The sequence below is a fragment of the Arvicanthis niloticus genome, chromosome 3, assembly GCF_011762505.2.
Source record: "Arvicanthis niloticus isolate mArvNil1 chromosome 3, mArvNil1.pat.X, whole genome shotgun sequence".
NCBI classification, from domain to species: Eukaryota; Metazoa; Chordata; class Mammalia; order Rodentia; family Muridae; genus Arvicanthis; species Arvicanthis niloticus.
Genome location: NC_047660.1, coordinates 109,127,796 through 109,154,135, shown reverse-complemented (window position 1 = coordinate 109,154,135; position 26,340 = coordinate 109,127,796). Strand labels below are relative to the sequence as shown.

The 26,340-nt window shown below is 44.6% G+C and overlaps 1 protein-coding gene across 1 annotated transcript in view; it reads left to right on the top strand.

The window, feature by feature from the left end:
• Stk36 (serine/threonine kinase 36) overlaps nt 1-14,820 on the top strand; it is a 28,666-nt gene extending 13,846 nt beyond the window's left edge. Inside the window, exons 12-27 of the mRNA XM_034497757.1 lie at nt 996-1,175; nt 2,027-2,124; nt 3,099-3,204; nt 4,726-4,876; nt 5,244-5,371; nt 5,782-5,886; nt 6,580-6,678; nt 6,770-6,858; nt 7,104-7,167; nt 7,326-7,436; nt 10,131-10,205; nt 11,251-11,422; nt 11,639-11,786; nt 11,979-12,126; nt 12,666-13,412; nt 14,375-14,820. Of these exons, the coding sequence (XP_034353648.1) occupies nt 996-1,175; nt 2,027-2,124; nt 3,099-3,204; nt 4,726-4,876; nt 5,244-5,371; nt 5,782-5,886; nt 6,580-6,678; nt 6,770-6,858; nt 7,104-7,167; nt 7,326-7,436; nt 10,131-10,205; nt 11,251-11,422; nt 11,639-11,786; nt 11,979-12,126; nt 12,666-13,412; nt 14,375-14,518 (2,565 nt within the window). The 3' untranslated portion in view covers nt 14,519-14,820. The remainder of the gene's footprint in view (nt 1-995; nt 1,176-2,026; nt 2,125-3,098; nt 3,205-4,725; nt 4,877-5,243; nt 5,372-5,781; nt 5,887-6,579; nt 6,679-6,769; nt 6,859-7,103; nt 7,168-7,325; nt 7,437-10,130; nt 10,206-11,250; nt 11,423-11,638; nt 11,787-11,978; nt 12,127-12,665; nt 13,413-14,374) is intronic.
• The last annotated feature ends 11,520 nt before the right edge of the window (nt 14,821-26,340 follow it).

Below are 26,340 nucleotides of genomic sequence, written 5' to 3'. Positions count from 1 at the left end.
TTTCTTGAGCCTGGGAGATTGCACCCAATCTTAGCAATATCACGCGACTGTTTAAAAAAATTAGCCAATTATTATTAATGATTTTGTGGCACATGCTGTGGTACATGAGTAGAGGTCAGAGGACAGCTTTGTGGAGTTGGTTCTCTATTTTATTTTTGTGTGAATTCTGAGCATCAACTTTAGATCATCAGGCTTGTGCAGCAAGCGTTTACCCACAGAGCCATCTCCACAGCACAGCCTGTCTCCTGGAAAACAGAAAGTCTTTGGCTTCTGGGATAAGATGCCCTGGATCAGAATTCATGAAAACCCAGCTTTTGATCTGTGACTGGGCTCTGATCTATACAAATACATCTGTTTCCTGTCTTTAAAACAAGTACTTCTTTTCTGCATATTGTGAAACGGGAGAGTAAATCACCAAATTGAGAACAGCGACAACAAACTATGAGACGTTAGGTGTCAGTGTTACTCTTTTGAAGAATTCCCACTATCTTAGAGTGTGATCCTATCCTTGGAGTGCAGGCTGCACATAGACATGTGGTGGGCTAAATTCCACACGTGGGATGTTGCCAGCCCTTGATCTAGAGCTGAATGATGTAATAACATTGTTTCATGTCTGTTTTTACTTTTCAGAAGTGTGTGTGTGTGTGTGTGTGTGCGTGTGTGTGCTTGTGCGTGTGCCTGCGCAAGCGCATGGGATTCATGCCTGTGTGGTCTTTAAGTTGAAGCCTGGACAAGGGAGGGAACAAACGACAACGGTACTAGGCGTGGTGAACAGATCTTTAGTCTCCTGCCCCTTGATCACTGGTGAGCTCCCATAGCCATCTCTGGTGCAGTTCCCCTGTGCTGTGTTCTTTCCTGGCTTTTCAGCTCCTCTAAAGAAGGAATGCAGACTTACGTCTGCTCTGCTACCTCCTCGGAGACATTCAGTATTTGTGACTCTTCTTCTTTTCCCTATAATTATACCAAATGCTGGCTTCTCTCTCTCCTGCCCCCAGATCCTGAAAGGCGTCCTGGATGGTGCTTCCCACCTCCTTCCTGCATTCCGCATCCTGAGCAGTCTCCTGTCCAGCTGCAGTGACTCAGTGCTCTTGTATTCCTTCTGCCAGGAGGCAGGAGTGCCTGAGCTGCCTCTCAGCCTTCTTAGGTACAGCCAGGAGAGCAGCAATATGCAGCAGGTACACACAGCCCAGCAGCCTCTGAAGATGAGAGGTGCTCCTTTTCCTTGGCTCCTCTCCTTGGAGCTGCCATCTGTTTGGCCTGACCACCTCTTGTTTTCTGTCTTCCTTTTTCTAATGACCAGACCATCATTTGCAAATTCTGATGCCTCCTGGGGCTAAGCAAGTAGTATCAGTTAGTAGAGTAGGTGGAGTAGGCAGGTATACCGCTATCTGAGTTGTAGGGAGGATGATAGACATCCCCACCCTAAATGGGGCTGCTTCTCAGCTCTAGCCCATGGTTGCCAAGTGGCAACACAGCAAGTTCGAGCCCATGTACCTGAAGAGAAAAGCCAGAACTTTAGAAAATGGATAATTTCCCAATATTTAGAATAGTTGCCTCAGGAGGCGGGACTTGGGCTTTATTACCAATTTTTAAACCAGGACATTGAAGTTCAGAAATTAACTCCTGCAGTCACTGCCTGGTGGGAGATTGATTTCACTGGCAGGTGGGAGAGCTAGAATCAAGGTCCAGTGTGTTTGGGGCCAAACCTCTACTTTGGATCCTGCCATGGCTGAACTCAGAGAACACCCCCTCTATTCCCCAGTTTGAGGGACGGTAAGGCAGACCACGGATGCTGCCCTCTGCGCTGAGTGTCAGACTTGGGTAAGGAACTGAAAAGGAAGTGTAATGCAAGGTAGCTCCTCTTCCCCTCCAGCATCCCCAGATGGTCTCTGACTGGTTAACTGACATGCTTGGCTTCCTCCTTCCGGTCTCTTTCCACCTTGACTGGCACTCTGCATGCTTTGTTGATGCTTTTTGGCTCTCAGTCACCATTCCTCATGTTGCCCTTTCTCCCCTCTCTTCACAGCAACCTTGGTATGGGGCCTTCTTACGGGACCTGATGGCTGTGGTTCAGGCCTACTTTTCGTGCACCTTCAATCTGGAGAGGAGCCAGACAGGCGACAGGTGGGAGAACAGAAGCTAGCTCTCCACCTTACTTCAATATCTACTCTGTTTCCTCCCCTCATTAGGAGGCCAAGTGTGTAGTGGGGATGCGGGTCAGAGTTGGAGATGAGCTCAGTAGCCTTCAGAATCTAGTTAGTCCTCATGAGGACCTTTAGACACTTGCAGCTTTTCCCCAAGACATCAGACTCTAAGAGTCAGCAGTTACCCAGCGTAGATGTCCTCAGTAGAAGGATCAAGGTATAAAGACAGCTGAGAGGAGCTTAAATGGTGTATGTGAGGTGTGTGTGTGTAGGTGTGTGGTGTATTTGAGGTGTGTGATATATGGAGGTGTATATGTGTAGGTGTGTGGTGTATGGGAGGTGTGTGTGTGTGTGTATGGGTGTGTGGTATATGTGAGGTATGTGTGTGTGTAGGTGTGTGGTGTATGTGAGGTGTGTGTAGGTGTGTGGTGTATGGTGTATGTGAGGAGTGTGTGCATAGGTATGTGTAGGTGTGTGGTGTATGTGAGGTGTGTGTGTGTAGGTATGTGATGTATGTGAGGTGTGTGTGTATGTTTAGGTGTGTGGTGTATGTGAAGTGTGTGTGTGTAGGTATATGTAGCTGTGTGTGTGTAGATAGGTGAGGTGTGTGTGTGTGTAGGTATGTGATGTATGTGAGGTGTGTGTGTAGGTATGTGATGTATGTGAGGAGTGTGTGTGTAGGTGTGTGATGTATGTGAAGTGTGTGTATGTGTAGGTGTGTGTGTAGGTATGTGAGGTGTGTGTGTAGGTGTGGTGTATGGTGTATGTGAGGAGTGTATGTGTAGGTGTGTGGTGTATGTGAGGTGTGTATGTTAGCAGAGTTGAAAGGAGAAACATTTTAATGTGTTCCTTGGCAGAAATCTCCTACCTTTCCAGAACTGACCCATTTGCCATATTCATATCCAAGCTTTTAGTGGGAGGATGGGAAGATGCCATGGGTTCATTCTTCCCCAGCCTACAGGTGTTTCAGGAGGCCGCCAGCCTCTTTTTGGACCTATTGGGGAAGCTGTTGGCCCAATCAGATGATTCCGAGCAGACATTTCGAAGGGATAGCCTTATGGTAATCTCTCACCTCCAGATTTCTGTCTTTCCTATTTTGTTCTGCATTTCTCTCAGCCCTGTCTTATAATTACATTATTACAACAAATGTTGAATTCTCACTATGTGTCATATGCCACACAAGTAAGAGAGTCTCTATCTTGAAGAGACTAAAGATAGTCAAGAAGGGCTGGGCAGGATGGCATATGTCTTTAGTCCCAGCACTTGGGAGGCAGAAGCAGGCAGAGATCTCTGAGTTTGAGGCCAGCCTGGTCTACATATTGAGTTCCAAGACAGCCAAGGCTACTTAGAGAAAAAATGTCTTGAAAAAAACAAAACAAAACAAAAAGTCAAGTAGGGAAAGTGAAAAGCCCACCAGAACTCTCTACAGTGTAGAAGTGCCACTGAAGAAGATGCCATTGGCGCTGCACAAAAGTCCTCAAACTGTGAAGGGGGCAGTCATGCTTGTTAACATTTCAAGAATGCATAGCAGCTTCTCCAGGTGGGTGGGGGCAGGGAAGGAGATAGGCCATTTGAGATAGAAAGAGCACCACACCTAAATTACAGAGGCATTAAGTGGTTTGCCATTTATCAAGGGCCAAAAATATAAGTGTCTCAAAAATAAATAATTAAAATTTAAAACACCAAGCCTTTAATCCCTGCACTTGAGAGACAGACAAATCTCTTTGAGTTCAGAGCCAGCCTGGTCTCTACATATAGTTGAGACATCCAGGGCTACATAGTGAGACCATGTCTCCAAAACAAAAGAAAACAACACAACAACCAAAAAAGATGAGGCATCTTGCAGACTACCTTGTGTTCTCCAGCCTTGTTTATGTTAAGACGCATGAATTACTCAAGTTCTCTGTCTCAGGCCCTGAGTTAGGACAAGAGAATGGAGGACTGAATGGGAAGACAGCTGAGTTATCACGGTCCCACGGATACAAACACTTGTGGCCAAGGTCGTTGCTGAAACTAGCCGTTGGGAATCACAGCTGTGGCTAATTTTCTGCCCCAGTTAGTGATCCATTCCCTTTTCTAGTCTGAGATTCTAGTTTCCTATTCCTTTTCCTTTTGAGTCAGAAAGTTCTGAGTATCTAGACAAAGTTTTGACCAGTAAGTTGTCGTTGGCCAGCATTTGTCACATCGTTTGAATACTGAGTTTAATGAGGCATCTAGAATAATTGTCCTTCTTCCTGAATTTCTGAATTGTTATATCCATGTTCCACATTTTAGAAATGCCATCTAGGGAGATGCTGGTGAGAAAATAGAAGGATTAGTTAGATAGATGTAAGAGCATGTGCAAGGGCTGACTCCCAGTACACAGAGAGAGTGTGTGGAGGTGGGAGGGGAAAGAGAGGGAAGGACGGTCTGTCAAACAGGAACACAGTTGATGCTTTTCCCTGGGAGGAAGTCTTAGGTCAGACAACTCTCTCCAGGGCTCTTAACCCCTTTCCTAGGTTCCTGGGGTAGTCCCTGTTCTCATTAAAGCCCAGTCAGTTTTCTGAAGCCCTGCTGCTAACTCTACTCTTCTCTCCTTCAGTGCTTTGCTGTCTTGTGTGAAGCTGTGGATGGGAACAGCCGGGCCATCTCCAAGGCCTTTTACTCCAGCCTGTTGACCACACAGCGTGCTGTGTTGGACGGGCTCCTTCATGGCCTAACAGTTCCACAGCTTCCTTTCCACACACCACCAGGTGACCCGACTTCCTTGTTCTTAGGCCTGGCTCTGTCCTTCCTACCTCCATCATCTGGAATGGTGCCTGGCACTTTGCAGGTGCTCAAAAAACATAAATTAGCAGACATGAAGCCCTGGGCTTGGCGGTACATGGCTCCAACACTCTGGAGGTAGATACAAGAGATCAAGTTAAAGTTATCTTCAGCTTCATAGTTTAAGGCTTGCCTGGGACATACTGAGACCCTACCCCCCTAAAAACCAAAACAAAACAATAACAACAACAACAAATTTTTTTAAAAAAAGCAAGACACAGCAAAAATATCCTAAAAAATTGAATGTGTGAGAATCAACCAGACCTTACCAATACACCTTGCCTTTCTCCACAGGAGCACCACAAGTGAGCCAGCCGCTGCGGGAGCAGAGTGAAGATGTACCTGGAGCCATCTCTTCTGCCCTGGCAGCCATGTGTACTGCCCCTGTGGGGCTGCCCAGCTGTTGGGACGCCAAGGAGCAGGTCTGAGATACAAATTCTTCCTTCCTTCCTGCAACATGGGAATTGGGGGGTGGGGGAGGGGGAAGCTCACCACAGTTTCTGCTGAGAGACCGAAGAATAACGTTCAGGATTTCAAGACATACACATCCCCATGCTGGTCTGGGCCTCTTGTTCAACATAGTATGGCTGGAATTCCAGAGTGTTGGCCAACCTGGCTCAGCAGTGACTGCCCAGGTGACAGGGCCATTAAAATCAAACTAGGGCAGGATTCAGTTCTCCACTGTTCATGGAGATTGGGAATGGAATGGGGCTTGAGATTCCTAGTAACCCCAAAAATGGCCAGCACGAGTCTGAGAGCCCTGGCCAGCTGAAGAAATGTGAGGAACAGAAGTGGAATAAGGAGATGGAATAGAGTGAATATGTCTCCATAGGTCTCTTGGCATTTGGCCAACCAGCTAACTGAGGACAGCAGCCAACTGAGGCCATCCCTCATCTCTGGTCTACGGCACCATATCCTATGCCTTCACCTTCTCAAGGTACTTCCTTCCCACAGCTTAGATTCCCAGGACCTCCGGGAAGGGAGAGGAGGCAGGAGAAAGGGAAGGAAGGAGAGAGAGAAAGAGAAAGAGAGAAAAGGAGAAAGAGAGAGAGGGATGGAGAGAAGGAATAGGAGAGGGAGGAGGGAAGGGAGGGATTGATTGATTGATTGATTGATTATCCATAGTGAACATGGTGATGCTTGCCTTTAATTTCCAGCACTCAGGAGGCAGAGGGAGGCTGATCTCTGCAGGTTTGAGGTTAGCCTGCTAGCCTGGTCTATATAGTGAGTTCTAGGCCACCCAGAACTCATAGAGGAGAAAGGTTTCATGGGAGGCCCAGCTGAGAAGAGCAGGGCAGTTCACGTGATGCCACCCCGGAAGCAGAGAAAAGGAATACCTGTGGTGCTGTGGTGTCTAGTTTTCTCTTTTCCCCTTTCATTCCGTGCAGGCCCCAGCCTGTGGGATAGTGCCATGCACATTCAGGACGGGTTTTCCCTGCTTTGGACACACTCCGAGGTGTGCTTTACTTAGGCTTTTCTTACACCAGCCATATTAACAGTCAAAATTGTGTCAATCCCCACGTGTGGATGCCAGCTCTACTGAGAGGCTTGCCTGCTTTTCAGCTGAGTCTTCCACCGTAGGAGCCTAGTTCAGTCCTATCCACTGACTGCCTCCTTCTGACCTCCCTAGGTTCTCTACTCCTGCTGCTACATTAGTGAGCACCTGTGCCATATTCTGGGGCAAGAGCCCCTGGCCTTGGAGTCCCTGCTGATGTTAGTCCAGGGCAAGGTAAGCCAGTGTGATACCAACACGGTTGGGTGTCTCATGGTGGTTCCATCTCACCCAGAAGTTGTTCTGATACCTCAGGTTTCCTCTGCAGGTAAAAGTAGCAGACTGGGAAGAGTCCACTGAGGTGGCACTTTACCTCCTGTCCCTTCTTGTTTTTCGGCTCCAAGATCTGCCTTCAGGGTGAGTCATACAGCCAGGTCTCCTGCACTGGTCAGTCTTCCTCCCAAAAAGCTGACTGTGACGCAAAGGGCCCTTTAGCCTTTTCTTAGAAAAGGGACCGACATTTCTGTACAGAAAAACAAGCCTGGATTCTCATCACCTTTCGACCTTGGAGGTCGACATGCAGTGTGGGTGGAGCATGCAGTACAAGGGAGAGGAAGGACCCTTCCTAGCCCATTGTAACCTCTGATGCACCTCTCTTCCAGGATGGAAAAACTGGGCAGTGAGGTCGCTACTCTCTTTACCCACTCACATGTCGTCTCTCTTGTGGTGAGTTCTCGGTCTTCTCCCATATTCTGCCCTTCTTCTGACCCTCTTGGGAGCAGGCAGCCATCCTTCTATTCACAGCTGTTTCAGCAAGCATCTTCTACATGTCCCAAATACCATTCGGTTCACGTGTCCCTCCTTTTCCTCTACCTTTCTCACAGAATGCAGCAGCCTGTCTCTTAGGACAGCTTGGTCAGCAAGGGGTGACCTTTGACCTCCAGCCCCGGGAATGGATTGCTGCAGCTGCACATGCCTTGTCAGCCCCTGCAGAGGTAAGGCACTGGAAAGGCCCAGACATGTTTCTTGAGTCCAGCACCAGGGCAGCCCTCCTGAGGACAGACCATATCTGGTCATCCTGAAGGAAACTACAGAATGGAAAAGGAGTCAAGAAGCCTCTCTTCCTCGTCTTTGCCTCCAGACAGTGGGCTGCTCTGGCCTGGGCTGGTCAGTGCTTCTTTTCTGATACAGAACTTCCAAAGATGGAGGCAGGGAAGGGGGAAGTAAAAGAAGCTGCCCAGGTACCTGGGGCAAGAGGTTCCTGCTCTGGTCCCCTCCAGGAGCTCATGCTTCTGTGGCTGAAGTCCTTCCTGGTACTTTTTAATTGCAGACCTTCTGCTGCAATGTCCTGCTCTGTCTCTGTAACTAACACGGAGCAGTGTATTCTTCAGGAACTCAGACTCCTGTTTGCTTTCTTCTTTTCCCTTTCAGGCCCTTTGGACTTCTTTGTTTTGGTCTGGGTTGCAGTTTTTCCTTTTTGAGACAAAGTTTCTCTGTGTAGTCCTGGCTGTCCTGGAACTCACTTTGTGGCCCACGCTGGCCTTGAACTCACAGAGATTTTCCTGCCTCTGCCTCCTGAGTGCTGTGGTTGAAGGTGTGTGCCACCATTGCCTGACCCCTTTTGAATGCTTCCCTCTTTTTGGAAAAAAGATAGGCTTCATATTTATATAATTGTCATCCTTGTAGAACTTACTGCACTTTATAACTTATATATGACATCTCCCACAACACACTTGGAAGATTAGACACAGCAAATGTAGGAATAGTCACCTGCTTGTCCTTGATGAAGTTGGCCTTCAGAGGGATCATATCACTAGCTAAAGCACTAACATTCACACAGAAGCTCTTCCTCTGTTACCCCCATAGATGGCTCCCCAGGTCCAGCATTCTGCTTTAGGCTTGACTCTGTCTTGTCGCTCTGTGGCACCCTAACTGACCACCTGGCTTTACTTGTGTGTTCTCTCTCTCTAGTCTCTTGCCGACTCAAGTATTCCTTCTTTATTATTTGTTCTCTTCATTGCCACCAGAGTGAGCTTTCTAAGGGGAAAATAGTGCTACCCATTCAGTCAGTGGTTTTGAACACAGAACCGTATGTTGAGTGTTTTGCTGTATTCTAAATTTTGAGAATAAAGCAGTGGATACGAGATTTTACAAAATATTGCTAATTCGGGAACAAAAGTCATTCTGTGTAAGTCTTTATTGGCTTCCCACTGCTTGTAGGAAATGCTTCAGACTCTGTAGACCGCTGCAGTGTAGACTGTCATGGCCTATCTGATGCCAGTGGGCTCCAAAGCCTTGTCATTCACTTCTGGACTTCACTATGAACTTCTGTGCCTGCATACTTCTCTCTGTGCTACACTCTGCACATCTTAGGATGTCCTGCCTTTTACTGCCACCTTTCCTTGTCTGACTTTAGATTTTTATCCACTTCTTTTGGAGTGCTGGAGATTTGTTGAAGCCCAAGCTAGCCCATGTTTGGGTGCCAAAAATGTTGAGAACTGCACTAGTCCCTGTTCAGGCGCCAAAAATGTTGAGGCCTGAGCTGCCCCACTTTGGGCGGCCAAAAATGTTGGGGACCTCTCCACTCCACAATTGGCTGCCACTGTTTCCCGGCCCAAGCTGCTGCTCCAGTCTTCAGGTCAGGGTTCAGCAAGAAAGAGAGTGAGGATGGACTCGAAGAATGAAGACCAGACAGAGTGTGATTCAATCCTGTTTATTCTTCAGTCTCTCTTCCTAGTCCAAGTCCCAAGTCTTGAGTTCCTAGTTCCTAGTTCCTAGTTGTACTCCATGTTGTTCTCTTCCAAGTGTCTAATGTCTACTCCCAGTGTCTGAATCTCTGTTACTCCAAATTGTTCTGAACTCTTCTGTCTGCCTCTCGCCTTTTATCTGTCTCACTTCTAAGCCATGCCTTTTGGTCACACCTTTAATCATGCCTTTAGGTCTTGTCTCTAAATCTGATCTCTAAGTCACACCTTTAAGTCACATACCTTTAATCTCACACGCCCAAGGAAAGATCCTGGGTACCTAAACCAAGATGTTATCAGAGTGTGCTCAGCTGTTGTAGGCTGATATAAAACAAGTCTCATGTCAGAGTATATGGCTCAAGATGGCTGCAAAGCTGATAGCCGCTTTCTGCTAAAAGTTGGCTCCCAACAGAGATTGAATTCAGGGCCTGGCACAATCTTGGCAAATGTTCTACCACTGAGCTACATTCCAGCCCTGTTGAATATGTCTCTGCCTCTAGAGGTGCTGTTAAGCACATTCCACTGTGTAAACAACTTCTTGTTTAGCAAACATCTTCCTAAACAGAATTGTTTTTGGATCCAAAAGCTTATCTTACTTGACTATGTCTTTAGGAGCATGATGAAGGAATAGGCAAAACCCAAGATTCCTAAATCCAAAACTTGTCCCATTCTGCTAGGCCAAGAGCTTTCCCTACTCACAGAGGTGCTGGGAGCCCAGTCTGGGTACCTGCCTCATCCTTCTTGAGCCTGGTCTGGGTACCTGCCTCATCCTTCTTGAGCCTGGTCTGGGTACCTGCCTCATCCTTCTTGAGCCTGGTCTGGGTACCTGCCTCATCCTTCTTGAAAGGCCCAGTCTGGGTACCTGCCTCATCCTTCTTGAGCCTGGTCTGGGTACCTGCCTCATCCTTCTTGAGCATCTCTGTTCCTCTTATCTCTCTCCAACAGGTCCGGCTGACTCCGCCATGTAGTTGTGGCTTCTATGATGGCCTCCTCGTTCTTCTGCTTCAGCTCCTTACACAGGTACAGGTGTGCTGTGAGACTAAGAAGCAAAGAGAGGACCTAGGTGGAGTTTGGAGTCACTAGGATGTAGAAATGAAGAAGCTTGCCTATCCTCTCATTCTGCTGTTAACTGTACTAGCCTGAAAATGGCCCCTGCCCTCAACAGATCCCCGGAAGTGAGCTGCCAGCTGCATCCCTAGGAATCCAGTGGGAGAAAAGCGGCTTCTCTGGGATTTGGGGCTTGTGGGTTTTTTCTTATTATTGTTATTTAGATGAAATTTTTCTTCACTTAAAGGTAGCAGGATCAATAAGTTCTAGGCCAGCCTTGGCCATATAGTAACTTCAAGGCTGCCTAAGGTACATAAGATCCTGTTTCAATGGAAAAAGTTTTTTTGTTTTTTTTTAAAATAATCCTTGTATACAACTTGGCCTTGACATGAGCAGATCTGAACAGGCTAATTTCCTGGTTTTCAATAGGCACATACATAGGTTGAGAGGTCTGGTTAAGTTATATTTGCAAAGGAACATAAGCTGGGTGTGGTGGTGGACTTACAATCCTAGGATTTGAGAGCAGCCTGAAGGCAGGAGGACCCTAAGTTTGAGGGCAGAATGCATACACAGTGAGTATTATACATAATACATATTGAATTTTTCTTTTCTTTGTTTGCTTTTGATTTGGGTTTTTTTTTGGGGGGGGGGGGATAGGGTTTTTCTGTGTAGCCCTGACTGTGCTGGTACTCACTCTGTAGACCCGACTGAACTCAGAGATCTGTCTGCCCATCCACTCTTTAGACAAGGCTGGATTCAGAGATCTATCTGCCCAGCTACTCTGTAGACCAGACTGGCCTCAGATCTGCCTGCCCAGATGAGATGCTATTTTCTAAAAAGAAGGAAGAAAAAGAGGGAGGGAGGAAAGATAAAGGGGAACTGTGAAAGGAAAGGAAGGAAAATACAGAAATATTAGGTGGGTAGACCAATGGAATGGTTTCTGTGACTCTGTATCTGGGACAGAAATTTTAAAAAGGCATTTGGAGCCCTGCCTTCTGCACGTCTTCCTCTCTAACAGGGGAAGCCTGGCCTGATCAGGGATGTGGCTGGTTCAGAGGTGTGGACCATTCTGTGGCACCGCTTTTCCATGGCTCTGAGGCTGCCCGAGGAGGTGTCTGCCCAGGAAGATGACCTGTCACTATCAAATCCATCCAGCCTAGAGCCAGACTGGACACTGATTTCACCTCAAGGTGTCTTTCTCTTACCATAGCTCTGTTTGCACAGGAGGCAGCTTAGAACTGGGTTATCCTACAGATAATTGCTTCTACTGTGTGCAAAGTGTGTCAGGGACTATAAAATAACTGCTCACCAATGGGGGACTGAAAGGACCAGACAGGTTATGGGAGCCTTGAGTGATCAGGGGCATCTGGGACTCTTGCTAGGTCTGCATTCTCTGTTGTTTTCAGGCATGGCAGCCTTGCTGAGCCTGGCCATGGTCATCTTCACCCAGGAGCCCCAGTTATGCCTGAGTCACCTGTCCCAGCATGGCAGTGTCCTCATGCTGACCCTGAAGCACCTGATTTCACCCAGCTTCTTGCACCACCTGAGCCAGGCGTGAGTCTGAACTAGAAAAACAGCAGAGTCAGGCTCTAAGGAGAGGAGAAAGCGAGGGGTGGGGCAAGGATCCCAAGAGTCTTAGGCTGGATCCTAAGAGTTGCTGAGGCTGGGAAAGTAGAGCTGTGAGAGCAAATGTGGAGTGAGGGAGGCAGCATCTTAAAGGGCAAGTCTGTTGTCCCCCATTCCTAGGCCTCAGGGGCCTGAGTTTCTCCCCGGTGTGGTGCTCTCTGTGTGCAAGCTGCTCTGCTTCCCTTTCGCCCTGGATGTGGACGATGACCTCCTCGTAGGTATCTTGGCTGAACTCAGGGCCTCAGAAGTTGCAGTCTATCTGCTGCAGGTACGTGGAGGTGTTTTCCAGGTGTGCAGGTGGGAGAGGAAGATGGCTAACATTGTGTCCTCTGACTCACGTCCTGATAGCTCTGGGACTCTCTTAGGCCCTCAAAGAGTAGGGTCAATCTAGCTGACCAAAGTGTCGGAGTGGAGGCAGCACTCAGACTCAGACATGGACGTGCCGCTGGGTCTGAGCTAATGACTCCCCCTGCTCACTGGTCTCTCGTCTGGTTCTATGGAACTCAGTAGAGAGGCCAGGTTCTGGAGTTCAGCTCCTTGGTCAGGAATTACTGCCCTGGCACTCTTTAGTGTTACACCTTGGATCTTTGGAGGCAGAAGTTGTGCTTTTGCAGAGCCAGGTGTAAGTGTAGAAAGGATTTGCTCTTGGGCTCCAAGTGGCTTTCATGTTTTATGCTGTGGGGCAAGGCTCTGCTGCCTCGGAGGTTTCTTTCTTTCCTTGGCTTGGCATTTCTGTCTGCCAGCCTTTGGCTCTCCTTTGCCATATACAGTATCCCTCTCCTTTGCCTGAACTCTCATTTCTTCCAGGTCTGCTGCCACCACCTTCCGCTGTTACAAGCAGAGCTGCCCATTGGCCTCCTTACACGCCTGGCCCTCATGGATTCCACCTCTCTCAAGCAGTTTGTGAACACAGTGGCCACCTCTTCTAGAGCCATCATCTCATTCCTCTCTGTTGTTCTCCTGAGTGACCAGCCCCTCATGATCTCTGACCTCCTGTCCCTGCTGACACACGCAGCCCGGATTCTGTCCCCCAGCCACTTGTCCTTTATCCAAGAGCTCCTGTCTGGCACTGATGAATCCTATCGGCCGCTGCGCAGCCTCCTAGGCCACTCAGAAAACACTGTGCGGGTCCGTACTTATGGGCTCCTGGGACATTTACTGCAGCACAGCATGGCCCTACGAGGGGCACTACAGAGCCAGTCGGGACTGCTCAACCTTCTGCTGCTAGGGCTTGGAGACAAGGACCCTGCTGTGCGACGCAGTGCCAGCTTTGCTGTGGGCAATGCAGCCTACCAGGCTGGTCCCCTGGGACCTGCCTTGGCAGCTGCAGTGCCCAGTATGACCCAGCTGCTTGGAGATGCCCAGGATGGTATCCGGCGCAACGCTGCATCGGCTCTAGGCAATCTGGGACCTGAAGGATTGAGCAAGGAGCTATTAAAGTGCCAAGTACCCCAGCGGCTCCTAGAAATGGCATGTGGAGACCCTCAGCCAACTGTCAAGGAGGCTGCCCTCATTGCCCTTCGGAGCCTCCGACAGGAGCCCTGTATTCATCAGGTAAAGCCAGTGGACTCATGAGCCACGATGATCAAAGGCCCTGAAGTTCACAGCATTTCCCTAGTGTAGTTTGTGAGGACCCAGGATACCTAGAAATGCAAAATATTTCCTATGTGGGTATAAGAAATTCAAAGACAATGCATAGGAGATGGGTTTCCTAATGTACCCAAGAGAAGGGCGGGGATCTGGAAGGCTCCAGTGGGCTAGGGCATGTCTGAGACCCCAAGAGTCATAACTTATCTCTTCCAGACACAAAATGGGAGATGGGGAAAACCAGAAGATACTGAGGCCGCGAAGCTGTAGCACAGGGCTCAGCATTTTACCTTTATTGTCTAGATTAAGCTATTAGTCCCCTCATGTTGCAGGACACTGAAGCAGAACTAGTTTAGTAACCTGTCAAAGTTACAAGCTCCCAGGAGGAAAAGGGCTTTTGAACTCCTAAGTCTGGGTCGAGAGCCTATTCTCATCAAATACGACATTGTTTTGCTTCTACTTAGAGTCTCTAAAGAACCCGGTGGGATTCACACATCTGAGCTGTCACAGGGTAGAATTGCTCGGTATGATATCATTAGAACCGCAGGTATTTGATGGGATGGTACTGGACTAAAAGACTTTCTGGCAGTCCATGTGAGGAAACAATTAAATAGTAGGAAATGAAGGACCCACTGGGAAGCAGAGGGTCTGGCTTACTGTCTGTCATTGCTGCTTTCTTTAGCTCCTTACTGTAGGGGACAGGTGAATGGGTCGCCTGGTGCATTGCTTTTATGGCCAGTACCCAAAGAGAGTAGAAATAAGTACCTGGGTGTTGTTGAGTCATAGCCCTTGAGACTTCTTGTCTTGACCAGTCTATTCCAAATCTGTAAAAGGCCCATTTTGCTTTTCTCAGTTAGAGGGGAATTCCTTGCATGTACCAGCCATTTCTCACCCTTCTGCCCTGCTCTGTCATTTGCTTTAACCTGCAGGTGCTGGTGTCACTGGGTGCCAGTGAGAAATTAGCCTTGCTCTCTTTGGGGAATCAGTTACTGCCAAATAGCAGCAACAGGCCTGCCTCTGCCAGACACTGCAGGAGGCTCATTCACCTCCTGAGGCCAACCCACAGCACATGAGCCCAGACTCCTGTCCTACTGTTGCCAAGTCTTCCTTATTCTCCTACCCAGGCTACTAGCTCAGCCCAGAGCTGAAGAGACTGAGAAAGAGTGCTAAGCTGCCAACTCCCCTGCAAGTGAGAAACTAGAAGAGATTTTCTTATTAAAGCTCCTTCCTTTCCCAAGATTCATGATGATTTGAATCAGTAAACTTCATTGCTGTTGGTGCCAGAGCAAATCCCTTCCTTTCTGCATGCAAGGATCTTTCCTCTAGCAATGAGCCCTTCACCCCAGGACCATGCCATCCACTCAGGCCTTAGGGGGGGAAAAAAAAACCACCCCTGCCTTGCTGGATCTCTTCCTTTCTGGATCTCCTGTAATCTGCCTGGCTATTTTTGCCTGAACTACATTGGTCTCTAGTTCAGCTCTATCCCATGGGGATAAATGTCATCACCTCTATTGTTGAGAGGTTCCTCAGCCCTTAGCCCACTTTCCTTCCATGAGTGGTGTGTGTGTGTGGTGTACATTTACATATATATGTACATGTATGTATACATATGTATATATTTATATACATATATACACACACATATATAAATTCTGTTTGTAAACACTTAGTGAAAAATGTGCCTCACCCTACCTGAAGCTCCCAAGGTAAGGGGTTGGAAGGCTTGGGCCCTTTTCTAGCTTCTCTGACACTGGAAACCCAGTACCCTGTTCACACAAAATCCTGGTTTAGAGAATTGTTTATACCTTTCAAGGCAAGGCCAGTGGAGCTGATACAGAGAAGAGTGGGGCTAAACAGAGGTAAATCAAGGTGCTTTGAGAATACAGTCATTTTAATATTTAATGCAGTGTCAGTGTATATGGAGTCTTAGCTGCTTTGAAAGAAGGGATCTTTATGGAGACTGGGCATTTACCAGAAAACAGTGTTTGACAGTCCTATTAGTTAGAGTTGAACATAACCAGTTTACCTGAAAGGATGTTTGGTAGACACGTTAGTTAGAATCTAGCTGCGTGTGTATTAGGAAGTTTGACTGAGACAAGCTTCCAGGTCCATGATTTCTCCATCCAGTAAAAGAGGAGACTCCTCTTGGTATGGCTCAGTGATGAGTGCTTGCTGCCTGTGTATGAGGTGTTCTGAGTTCAGTCCCCAGCTGATGGGAGGGGGAAGAAAGGTACCTTTCTGTCCTTCCTTAATTAAAGATTATAAGAAATGAAAGATGAGTGTGATTATCTGTATTTTATAAGGAATTATATCTCAGCCAAAGAAAGATCTAAGGTCCTCCTTAATTTCCAGCTCCCCCCCCCAACATATATATATATAATTTTTTTTAACAGAGTGTTTCTATGTAACTCTGGCTTCCTGGAATGCACTCTGTAGTCCAGGCTGGCCTTGAACTCAAGAGATCTACTTGCCTCTGCCTTCTGAGAGCTGACATTAAAGGTGTGCACCAGCACCACCTGGCCCATATTTTTATTTTGATACACACACACACACACACACACACACACACACACACACTTACTTCCTGTGTACCAGATACTGTTTGAAGCACTAGGGATAGAACTATGCCTGCCACAGAGTTTCTGGCTAAAAAAACCTATTAAAACAAGTGAACTGAAGCTGAATGGAATGGCAGCAACTGAAGAGGCTGAGGCAGGGAAGATCACACTCTCAGGAGTCCCCGATCAGCCTATGCAACATAGCAAGGACCAGTCTCACAGAGTAAGATAACTAAACTGGGTAGAAAGGTGATTTTAAAAGCACTCTGGAATAAAAACAGCAGAGAAAAGGATTTAATAAGTACTAGGCTGGACGGTCAGGGTAGGCCCTTACCTGGAAGGCGTATTTGAGCTCACATTTGGAGGAATTAGAGTGCACAGTGCAGTTACCTGAGGGAAATAACCCAGGTAGAGAGGACAGTCTATTAAAGGCCCTGATGAGGAAACGTAAGCATGCCTGCCCTGCTGTGAGGAAGCCAGTTTACATAAAGCAAAGTTGGAAGGCACGGCCATGTCTTTCTATATATGGTGACTCATGCATGTGACTCTATCACTAGGTAGTCTGAAGCAGGACTGTGAATTTGAAGCCAGTTTAGACTACGTAGTAAGAAAAGAGTGTAGGAAAAGTAATGAGGGCAGGAAGGTAGTGATGGGCAGATGCTGCAGGCCTTGTATGCCTTTTGTAGGGTTGAGAGTTTTTCTAACTGTTGTTGGCATCGATGGGAGGTCTTAGCACAGAGGAGCTCTTAAAAGGGTATGCGGGGGTGGGGGTCACTCTGTGGGCTGGGGAAATGGCTATGTGTAAAGTACTTAAGTACTTCCTTCACATATAACAGCTGGCCATGGTGGTGTGCTGGGCATTGTGCAGGCAGACACAGGCAGATCCTCTGGCTTTGCTGACCTGCCCATCTAACCAAAAGAGCTCCAGGTTCAGTGAGACTCTGTCTAAAAAAGGGTGGGAGACAGGGTGAGCCATGAGGAAATAGCCCAGGTGATAGACAGTGGTATTTTTAAATTTATTTTTAAAACAAAGTCTTGTTCTGTAGCCTTCCCTGGCTTGACACTTATTATGAAGACTAGGTGAGCTTCCAACACATAAAAGTCTGCATTCCTCTCTCGGCCTCCCAAGTGCTGGGATTAAATGCATACATCATCATCACACACAGCAGAAGATGGCATCTGGATCTATCGATAAAGTAGGTTTTACATAAGGTTTGAATACAAGGCAAACAAAATGTCTTGGCTGATTAGATGTGAGAAGGTGATCAAAGATTAAGCGGAGAAGAATAACCTCAAGGTTTTGGCCTGAATAATTGGAAGGGGGAAACTTCCAATGACTGAAAGGAGGAAGGCACCACCAGAAGGATGATGTGATGATGGGTGCAGAGATTTCAGCTTTGGACACTTTAAGTCTTTTTTGGTTGGGAATTTTCAAAGCAAGTCAAAGGAGGCAGAGGTGGGGGTGATACACTTCTATAACCCCAGCTCTAAGAAGGAATTATAAATTCACAGCCAGATCAATTTTGGGGGATGGCGCTCATGGCATTTGGAGGACAGAGGGCAACTTCAGGTATTTATTGTCCTCTAATTTTTAGGAAGGCTCTCAGTGAACCAAAGCGTCTCTCTCTCTCTCTCTCTCTCTCTCTCTCTCTCTCTCTCTCTCTCTCTCACACACACACACACACACACTTGCATTTATGCACACATGCACGTATGTTGTGTGCACATAATAATAGGTCAATGAATATCGTCACCACTTGAGCAGATACCATGTTCTCTTTTTTTGGTTTTTCAAGACTGGGCTTCTCTGTGTAGCCCTGGCTATCCTTGAATGCACTCTGTAGACCAGGCTGCTGAAACTCGGAGATCTGCCTGCCTCTGCCTCCCAAGTGCTGGGATTAAAGGGCTGCATCACCACCACCCAGCTCCATATTCTCTTTGTTGTTTTGGCCATTTGAATAAATTACAACAATTCATTCATAAGCACTTGGTGTATGTATTAACAATAGGACTGCTTACTTTTTAAGCAAAATTATAGTACTGTACTAAATGACAAAATTTAACATTAACTACGTCATCTTGCATCAGTATTTACTCACAGTTGGTTCAGATGGTGAGCTAAATAACATTGGCAGACTGTCTTACAAGACTCAATATAGGGGCCGAGGAGACAGCTCGGTGTGAAAAGTACTTGCTGTGTAAGGGTCTGAGTTTTATTGATAGAACCATGCAAACACAAGGCACTATGATGCATGAACATACACACATATGCACACTTGTGTGCTCAGTATAAAATAGTTTGATACAGTTTGTACCATTTTATTAAAATGTTTAGTTGACCGCAGAATTTCCCACAATTAGATTTGTTGATAGGTATTAAAATGTCATTTATTCTCCTCCATTTATATATAATAATATATATAGTTATATGATATATAATTAATGTATAATATATAAGATGTAATACATAATAGAATACAGAATATATATGATATATAGAACACATAATATAGAATATAATACATAATATATACTAGATAAATATATATAGTATATAATACATAATATATGATATAACATGATATATGTGATTGTGATATATGCTATGATTATATATGTGTATATATATGTATATATGTATATATAAAATATTTTATATATATATTACTGGAACAGGATTCACACACACACACATATTTAATGCTTCTCACTCTTTGAAAGACAGGGTCTCCTATGACCTCAAACTCAATATATAGGCACAACTGGATTTGGACTCCTGATCTTCCTGCCTCCCAAGAACTGGGTCACAGGCACTATCACACTTGTTATATTTTCTTCTGTGTGTTGTGTGTGTGTGCATGTGTATAGCTACACTCACCCAGATGAGACTGTAAAGAGGCTGGTTAGAGGTTGACATTGGTATATCTCTCTCAATTGTATCTTCACCTTATTTTTTAGGATAGGGTCTCTCTCACTGAGCCTAGAGCTTTACATTTCTGCTAGAATGGCTGGCCAGCAAGCTCCTGGATCTGCCTATCTCTGTCTTGGGGCTGTTGGGATTACAGAGGTGCACTATCATACCTAGCTTGTATGTGGGTGCTGGGGATCCAAACTCAGGTCCCCATGCTTGCACAGCAAACACCCACTGAACCATCTCCCTAGACCCTATATTTTCTTTTTTCCCATAAAAAGTCTCTCTCTAGGACTGAGGTTCACTAACTAGGCTAGGATGGCCGGCCAGCAAGCCCCAGAACTTCCTATCTCAGCCTCTCTCTATTGCTGGTATTAACAAGCACATACCACTACATACTGGCATTTTTGCAGGTGCTGGGACTTGAACTCAGGTCCTTGTACATTCTTGTGCAGTAAACACTTTACCAATTGATCTATCTTTTCAACCTCCCATTTAAAAAATATGAAAATACATTGGTTGTTAAATCTTGGATATTGGCTACTTAATCTAGTTACATGATATCATTAGAAATATTTATCTTTTGAAAATTTCATTGCTCAGACTGACATGTCTGTGTTCAGATCAGGAACCCAGCCTTGTGTTTCTCTAAGACCTCTATGAGTGGGCAAATATATTGTTTTTAAAATTAACTAATTTGCTTTTCTCTGTGTAGCTTTGGCTGTCCTGGAACTCATTCTATAGATTAGGGTAACCTTGAACTCAAAGAGATCTGCCTGCTTCTGCCTCCCTAGTGCTGGTACTAAAGGCATGCACCACCACTGCCCAGCTGTATTACTTTTTATTAAAGATCCATTTGTTACTTATTTTATGTTGCACATGTTTTCTTGCAAGAGTTTATATGCACTACATGCATGCTGACGTCTGCAGAGGTTAGATACCCTGGAATTGGATTTGCAGGCAGTTATATACCATGGAGTGGGTGGCAGAAAACAAACTCAGATTGTCTGGAAGAGCCATTAGTGTTCTTAACCTTTGAGTTAACTCTCTAACCCTTATATGTAAGTTTTTGGTTTGTCTGTTTGTTTGTTTTGACACAGAATCTCATATAGCCCAGGCTAGCTTTGCTGAGGATGATGTTGAACTTCCTGTTTTTCCTGCTTCCACCTCCTGAGTTCTGGGATTATAGACATGGGCTACTATATAATATTTGGTGCCAGGCATCCAATCCAGGGCTTCATGCATGCTGGGCAAGTACTTTACCAAGTGAGTTATATAGCCAGCCCACAAATACAGTATTTTATTATTTAAAAGAATTTTTTACATTTAAATATATTTTGATCATATTGGTCCCCTCCCCCAAGTCCTTCCAGATCCTCTCCTCCTCCATACTCACCGGACTTTAAGTTCTTTCTCAGAAGAATCCTGATGCAACAATACAATGCTCAAAACCTAGAGAACAACATATATCACCCACAAAAAGCAAAAACATCAACAAAACAAACATCAAACCGTAACCAAATAAACGTGCATATAAAAAACCAGAGGATCCTAGATTTTTGTCAAATCAACTACTACTGAACACTAGACCTGCCCTGAGTGGTTGATATACCCAGTGTCATTTCACTGGAGGAAACTGATTTCCCTTCTCCCAGCAGGTATAAGGGATACCTCCATTGTCCTAGTAGCTACATTTACATTCATTCATTCATTCATTCATTCATTCAAAAATATAATAAAATGTAACAAGATGAAACAAAAGCTATCACATCGAAGTCAGTCGATAAAAGAAATAAAAGAGTAAGAGAAATCACAGAAGTCAGAGATTCACTCATTCACATGCTCAGGAATCCTATAAAACCCACTAAACTGGAAGCCATACTACAAACCCAGAGGACCTGGTGCAGACCCACGCAGACCCTGTACATGCTACTCAGGGTCTGAGTCCATATGAGCTCCGCTCGTATTGATTTAGAGGTCTTTGTTTTCTTGGTGTCCTTCATCCCCTCTGGCTCTTACACTCTTTCTGTCTCCTGTTCCTCAGGGTTCTCTAAGCGCTGAGGGGAGGGATTTGATGTAGACATCCCATTTAGTGCTGAGTGTTGCAAGGTTTCTCACTCTGCATAATGTCTGGCGGCGGGTCTCCGTACGGATCCCGACACGTGCAGGAGGAAGCTTCTCCGATGATGGTTGGACAAGGTACTGATCTAAAAGCACAGCAGAACGTCATTAGGAGTCATTTTATCACCACATTTTTTTTTTTTTTAGATCAGTATTATTTTGGTTTTCCCTAGGTCCCTGGGGTATTTAGATTCTTAGTTACCTAAGCAGTGTCAGGTATGAGTTCCATCTCATTGAGTGGGCCTATGTAAGTCAGATCAGTTATTGGTTGGTTAGTCCAATAAGCTTTGTTCCACCATTGCCCTATCATATCTTACAGGTAATACACCGTCGTAGATAGGTTTGTGACTGCCTTGGTGTTTATATTTCTCTTTTGACAGTGTGCAGAGTAACTTCCTGTAACTAATATGTTGGGATATAGGGTGAAGACTCTAAGTAGGTACCAGCTCCACATCTTCATGTTCAACTAATTAAGTGGGTATTGTCTTTAGCAATGGGCCTTACTGCCAGTTTACAGAGAACAACTTATAGTCTTGGCAACAGCCTGAGTTGTTTGGGGGATCCTGTGGAGTGCCTTTGACAAACAGTTCAATCAGATGAAATGTACTGTATGTTAAAGCCTATTTTTCCATAAAGGATCTAAAGAAACTTGTGAAATATTCTTGTATTCAGATAGTTTATTAAATACAAGCTTGAAATCATTTATCTGCTATATATACAAATTTGATGAACAATTATTGACTATCAGGAAGCAATAAGAGAAGGGGCCCCTTGTCTTTGGGAGCACATGTTGTAAAAATTTAGCAATGTATCAACAGCTTCTTTATCCAGCAATTGTTGCTTGAGGTGCTGACATAGTGCTGAGGGTTTGGAGTAAATAGTCTGACAGTGTGGAATTTGGAGAATGTCTGAAAGGCTGAAGAATCTGCGCCAGTGTTGGTTTTGTGTGTATGAGTGTTTTACCTTTTTCAGGAGTGGAAGAAGGCTTAAAGTTTTCAATCACAGAACTAGAGAAAGTGACACTGTAAGCCTCTGACCCATGCATGAGCTTACACAATGAGCTGTCACAAGCATTTTTCTGTACTGGATTGCCCTGTGCATTTCTTTTTTTTTTTTTAAATTGCCACTATTATAGTTTAAAAATACTATTCAAAATAATCTGAAAGTTAAAGGAATGTAAGAATAGTGCAGAGAATTTCAGCCCACCCTTTGTCCAGGTTCATGCTAATATTTTGTCACAGGGGAGAGTAGCAGGTAGAAGTCTGACCACCTGGATTCAATCCAAGAATCCCACAAGGTGGCAGGAGAGAATCAAGAATCGACTCCTGAGAGTTGTCCTCTAACCATCTACAGTGGTGTAGTAGTGGTGTTAGTAGTGGTGCTGTGGTGGGCATGCACTTGAACACACACACACACACACACACACACACACACACACACACACACACACCGACATGGACAGTTACCCAAGGTTCCTCTGTGTTGTTGTGGCATCCATCTTTGGCTGCCAGGCCCAGAATATCTGACAGTTCTTTCTGTGAAGCAAGAATTTTGAAGGACTGTTCTACTTTGTCTCAGGAAAGTGAGTCAATGACCTCCCTGTGATCTGATATCCCCAGTGTGGACAGCATGCTGACAGCAGTCAAGATAAGGGGCAGTTTTTTGCCCAATGGTCAGCTTTGCCACGTTTGAAGCAAACTCCAGGTGGAGGGTTTTTTTGGTGCCCATCATCTTCTTCAGAGTAGAATGGAGGTGCTTCCAGGAGCTAACATGTCTGTCAGAAAAGCCTGTTATTATTAAAGCACCTTACATGACATATTCTCCAGATCTCTGAAGTCTTTGCGGAGCACCTATCCATCTAAAGTCTACCTAAATAGAGAAATGGTGTTTGTTTCTAGCTATTTACTTTCTGTTTAACTTTGAAAATGTTACAGGAGGCTAAATAAAGCTTATTATTGTAATTATCTAAACTAGTACCTACCATGACTACAAGTTTGATTATATACATGTGACTACCTACTGACTTGCATTTCTTAATTATCCTAAACAGTTTACAATAGTAGGTTCTATAGGATTAGAACTTTATGCTATATATTAAGTTGAGTTGCACAAGCATATATACCTTAAACAATAATTGAATCATATGTACAATATGTTGTAGCAAATATAACCTTAAATTTCTATCATCATACAAAAATTTCATACCAATCTAAAATGTTTGAGACTCGTTGCTTTCTCAGTCTCAAAGTAGATATAATAATCCACTCTTCTTTTCCTCAAATCCCTTTATCTTCCCCTTGTCCTTTTACCCCCACTTCCCCTAATAATAGAAGAGAACCAGGGATAGAGGAGAGAAAAAGACAGAGAGAAAGAGATCCCTGAATCTAACCTCTTTTACTTGGTTTCCTCCCTGACCAAGAACAATAACAATAACAACTTATAATCAATGCCCCCAAACAACAACTAATATCCATAACCCACCAAAAGACCAAAACCACCCACCCCACTTCTTGGGAATGAGTGCTTCATTTTCTTTAAATTGATTTCTGCTGTCTGAGGGTGAAGGCATCTTTTGGGGACCCTAAGAGAATTTAGATTTTGGCCAAGCCCTGGCGAGCAGTCTGGTTCACTTGCTGCTCAGGCTCTGTGGGATAGGAAATTGTAGGGCTTAACTGAGGTCCTGGCTGAAGCAGTCTGTGTGAGTTGGACCATCGGAGGCTACTTGCTTTGTCTTCATTGGTGTCTGCTCTTTTTTGCTTTGAAAACACACAAACTTTTGAAGGTAATATTGTAGGGACATTTCTTCATTAACACATATATGGAATCTGTGGTGTGCACCAATCTGCTAATAATGATTCTATGCTCTATGCTTAAGTGGGTGAAAGGCATCTGGTAACTTCATAAGTCCATTTGGACTACATAACCAAACTATTATAAATTTCCATCCATGGCATATGAAAGTATGGCATGTAATAATAAGTCATAAGGAACAAAGAGATTCTTTGGCTTTGCGTAGACCTTCATGCTTCGGCTAATCTCCGGAGCTGTTCCCAGGTGCGGGAGCAACATTCACTGCCACCTGTCCTGTTGTTCTTCTGGGTCTCTTCCATGTAAGCAGCCAAGATTTTCAGGCCTCCCTTGGCCAAATCTAATCTTAATTAACTTTGAAGGAATCCATAGCTTTCCGTTTCCTCCTTTTCTCCAATGCAATGAATGTCCTGACTTCCATTTCAAGGTTTATCACATCCTTAAAGTATATACACTGATTTAATTCAGCAATGAATTTTCTGTAAACCTATCTTATGCCAGGCAGTGGGGCGCATGCCTTTAATCCCAGCACTTGGGAGGCAGAGGCAGGCAGATTTCTGAGTTCAAGGCCAGCCTGGTCTACAGAGTGAGTTCCAGGACAGCCAGGACTACACAGAGAAATCCTGTCTCGAAAAACCAAACCAAACCAAACCAAACCAAACCAAACCAAAAAAAAAAAAAAAAAAAAAAAAAAAAAAAAAAAAAAAACCTATCTTATATCCTAGGTAATTAATAGAATCTCCTCTTTGTATTTTTTCAGGAGCCATTTGTAATTGCCAACAAGGCAAAATTCTCTTATTTCATCAAACATCCCCCTCCCCGAATCAGCTCGTAAAATATCATTCATATAATGAGTTACTAACACCTTTGGAAATTTAATCAGCATTGTCTTAGTATTTTATGCCTTGATTGTGTTTGGTTTAGCTCACTCTAAAATTTTTTCCCATGAAGGGACCATTGACAATGAGTTAGTTCCATTATTAGTAGAACAAACAAAAAGAAAACAAAAACAAAAATAAAAAACCAAAAACAAACAAGTGAACAGACAAACAAACGGAAAAAACCAAAAACATTTCTCAAGGGACCTTTAATACTGAGTTTTCCCTGCTCTTAGGGAAAACCAAAAAGTATTCAAACAAAATTCAAACAAAGAAAGAAGAAAATTCTATATTCTGGGCCAGATGTGTTATTTCATGTTGCAGCAGCAAAGCCTTGCTTGTCATTCTTTGGAATTCAGATATCGCTGCTCTGCACTGGGGAGGCCATAGCAGAAAACTGTAGGCTTAGATTTTTCAAAACCTACCTACATAAGGGTTCTCAAACACTTCAACCCTCTTTCTAGGCCATTGTCCAAAGGTAAATGGTAAATTGTCCAAAGAAAAGATGGTAAATAGGACAAGGGGATGTGGGCCTGTTTAGAAGTAGTTCCTTGGGAGAGATTCCATCTCCATTTGTCAGGATGTCAGCAGTTCAGCTCAATAGTGTCACCAAACACAAATCAGCAATGGCAGCATGACCCAGCAGAAATTGCCAGGCCTCTGCTGAATTGGCACAAGTCAGAGGGAGCTACCAGGACCAACCGGAATGCCAGTTCTCTACTCTACCTCTCTCAAAGAAATGAAGATCAGTGAAGAAGCCAGACGGGTGAAGACAGCTAGCCATGCAGGTGCCCTATCACTGTCTGTTGAGTCCCACTTACACTCTCTCCAAACATCACATGTACTCCCGTAGGTCTTGCCTCAGCAAAACACCATGTGAGGCTGTGTCACATGACATAACCAGAAACTTCCACTTTATATCCTCCTTTTTGTTTAAAAATTTATTTTTCCCTAACAGTAACAATCTACATAAAATAAAATGAAGAACCACAAACCTAGAACTTTACATTGTATTTTAAGTAAACAGCTTATATACAATATAGTCTAACAAAACAACCTTAAATTTCTATTTATATACAATGAAAGCAAAACAACCTTAAATTCCTATCAATATAGAACAAATCATATAAAACAAGCTTAAATTTCTATCTATATACAATAAAAACAATACAACCTTAAATTCTAACAATATATAATAATTTAAACCTACCATCCTAGATGATAACCACCATAACACATCAAAACCATCCATCTCAACTCAAGGAATTGTGACTGTGGTTTTTTTATAATTGCTTCCTGCCTAATTAGGGCAGAAAATTTCTGTTTGGAGCCCAAGAAAAAAAAAATGTAATTAATCTGGGGAAAACAACAACAACAAAAAGAAAACCTACCTGCAGCATTTGTTGCCCAGTTTCTGTTTTTATCCAGTCTATATATTGTCAGTCCAGTCTGTGTTGTTGCTTCAATTTACATATTGTCTGTCAAATCTGTGTGTTGTCTAGTCCCTATGTGATTGATCATTTGGCCTTGCCCTTTGGAAATTGATTTGCATACATATTTTGGAGAAATCAGTAATTGAGACAGCCTGCAATTTTTGCCAAATCTTTTCCTGACAATTG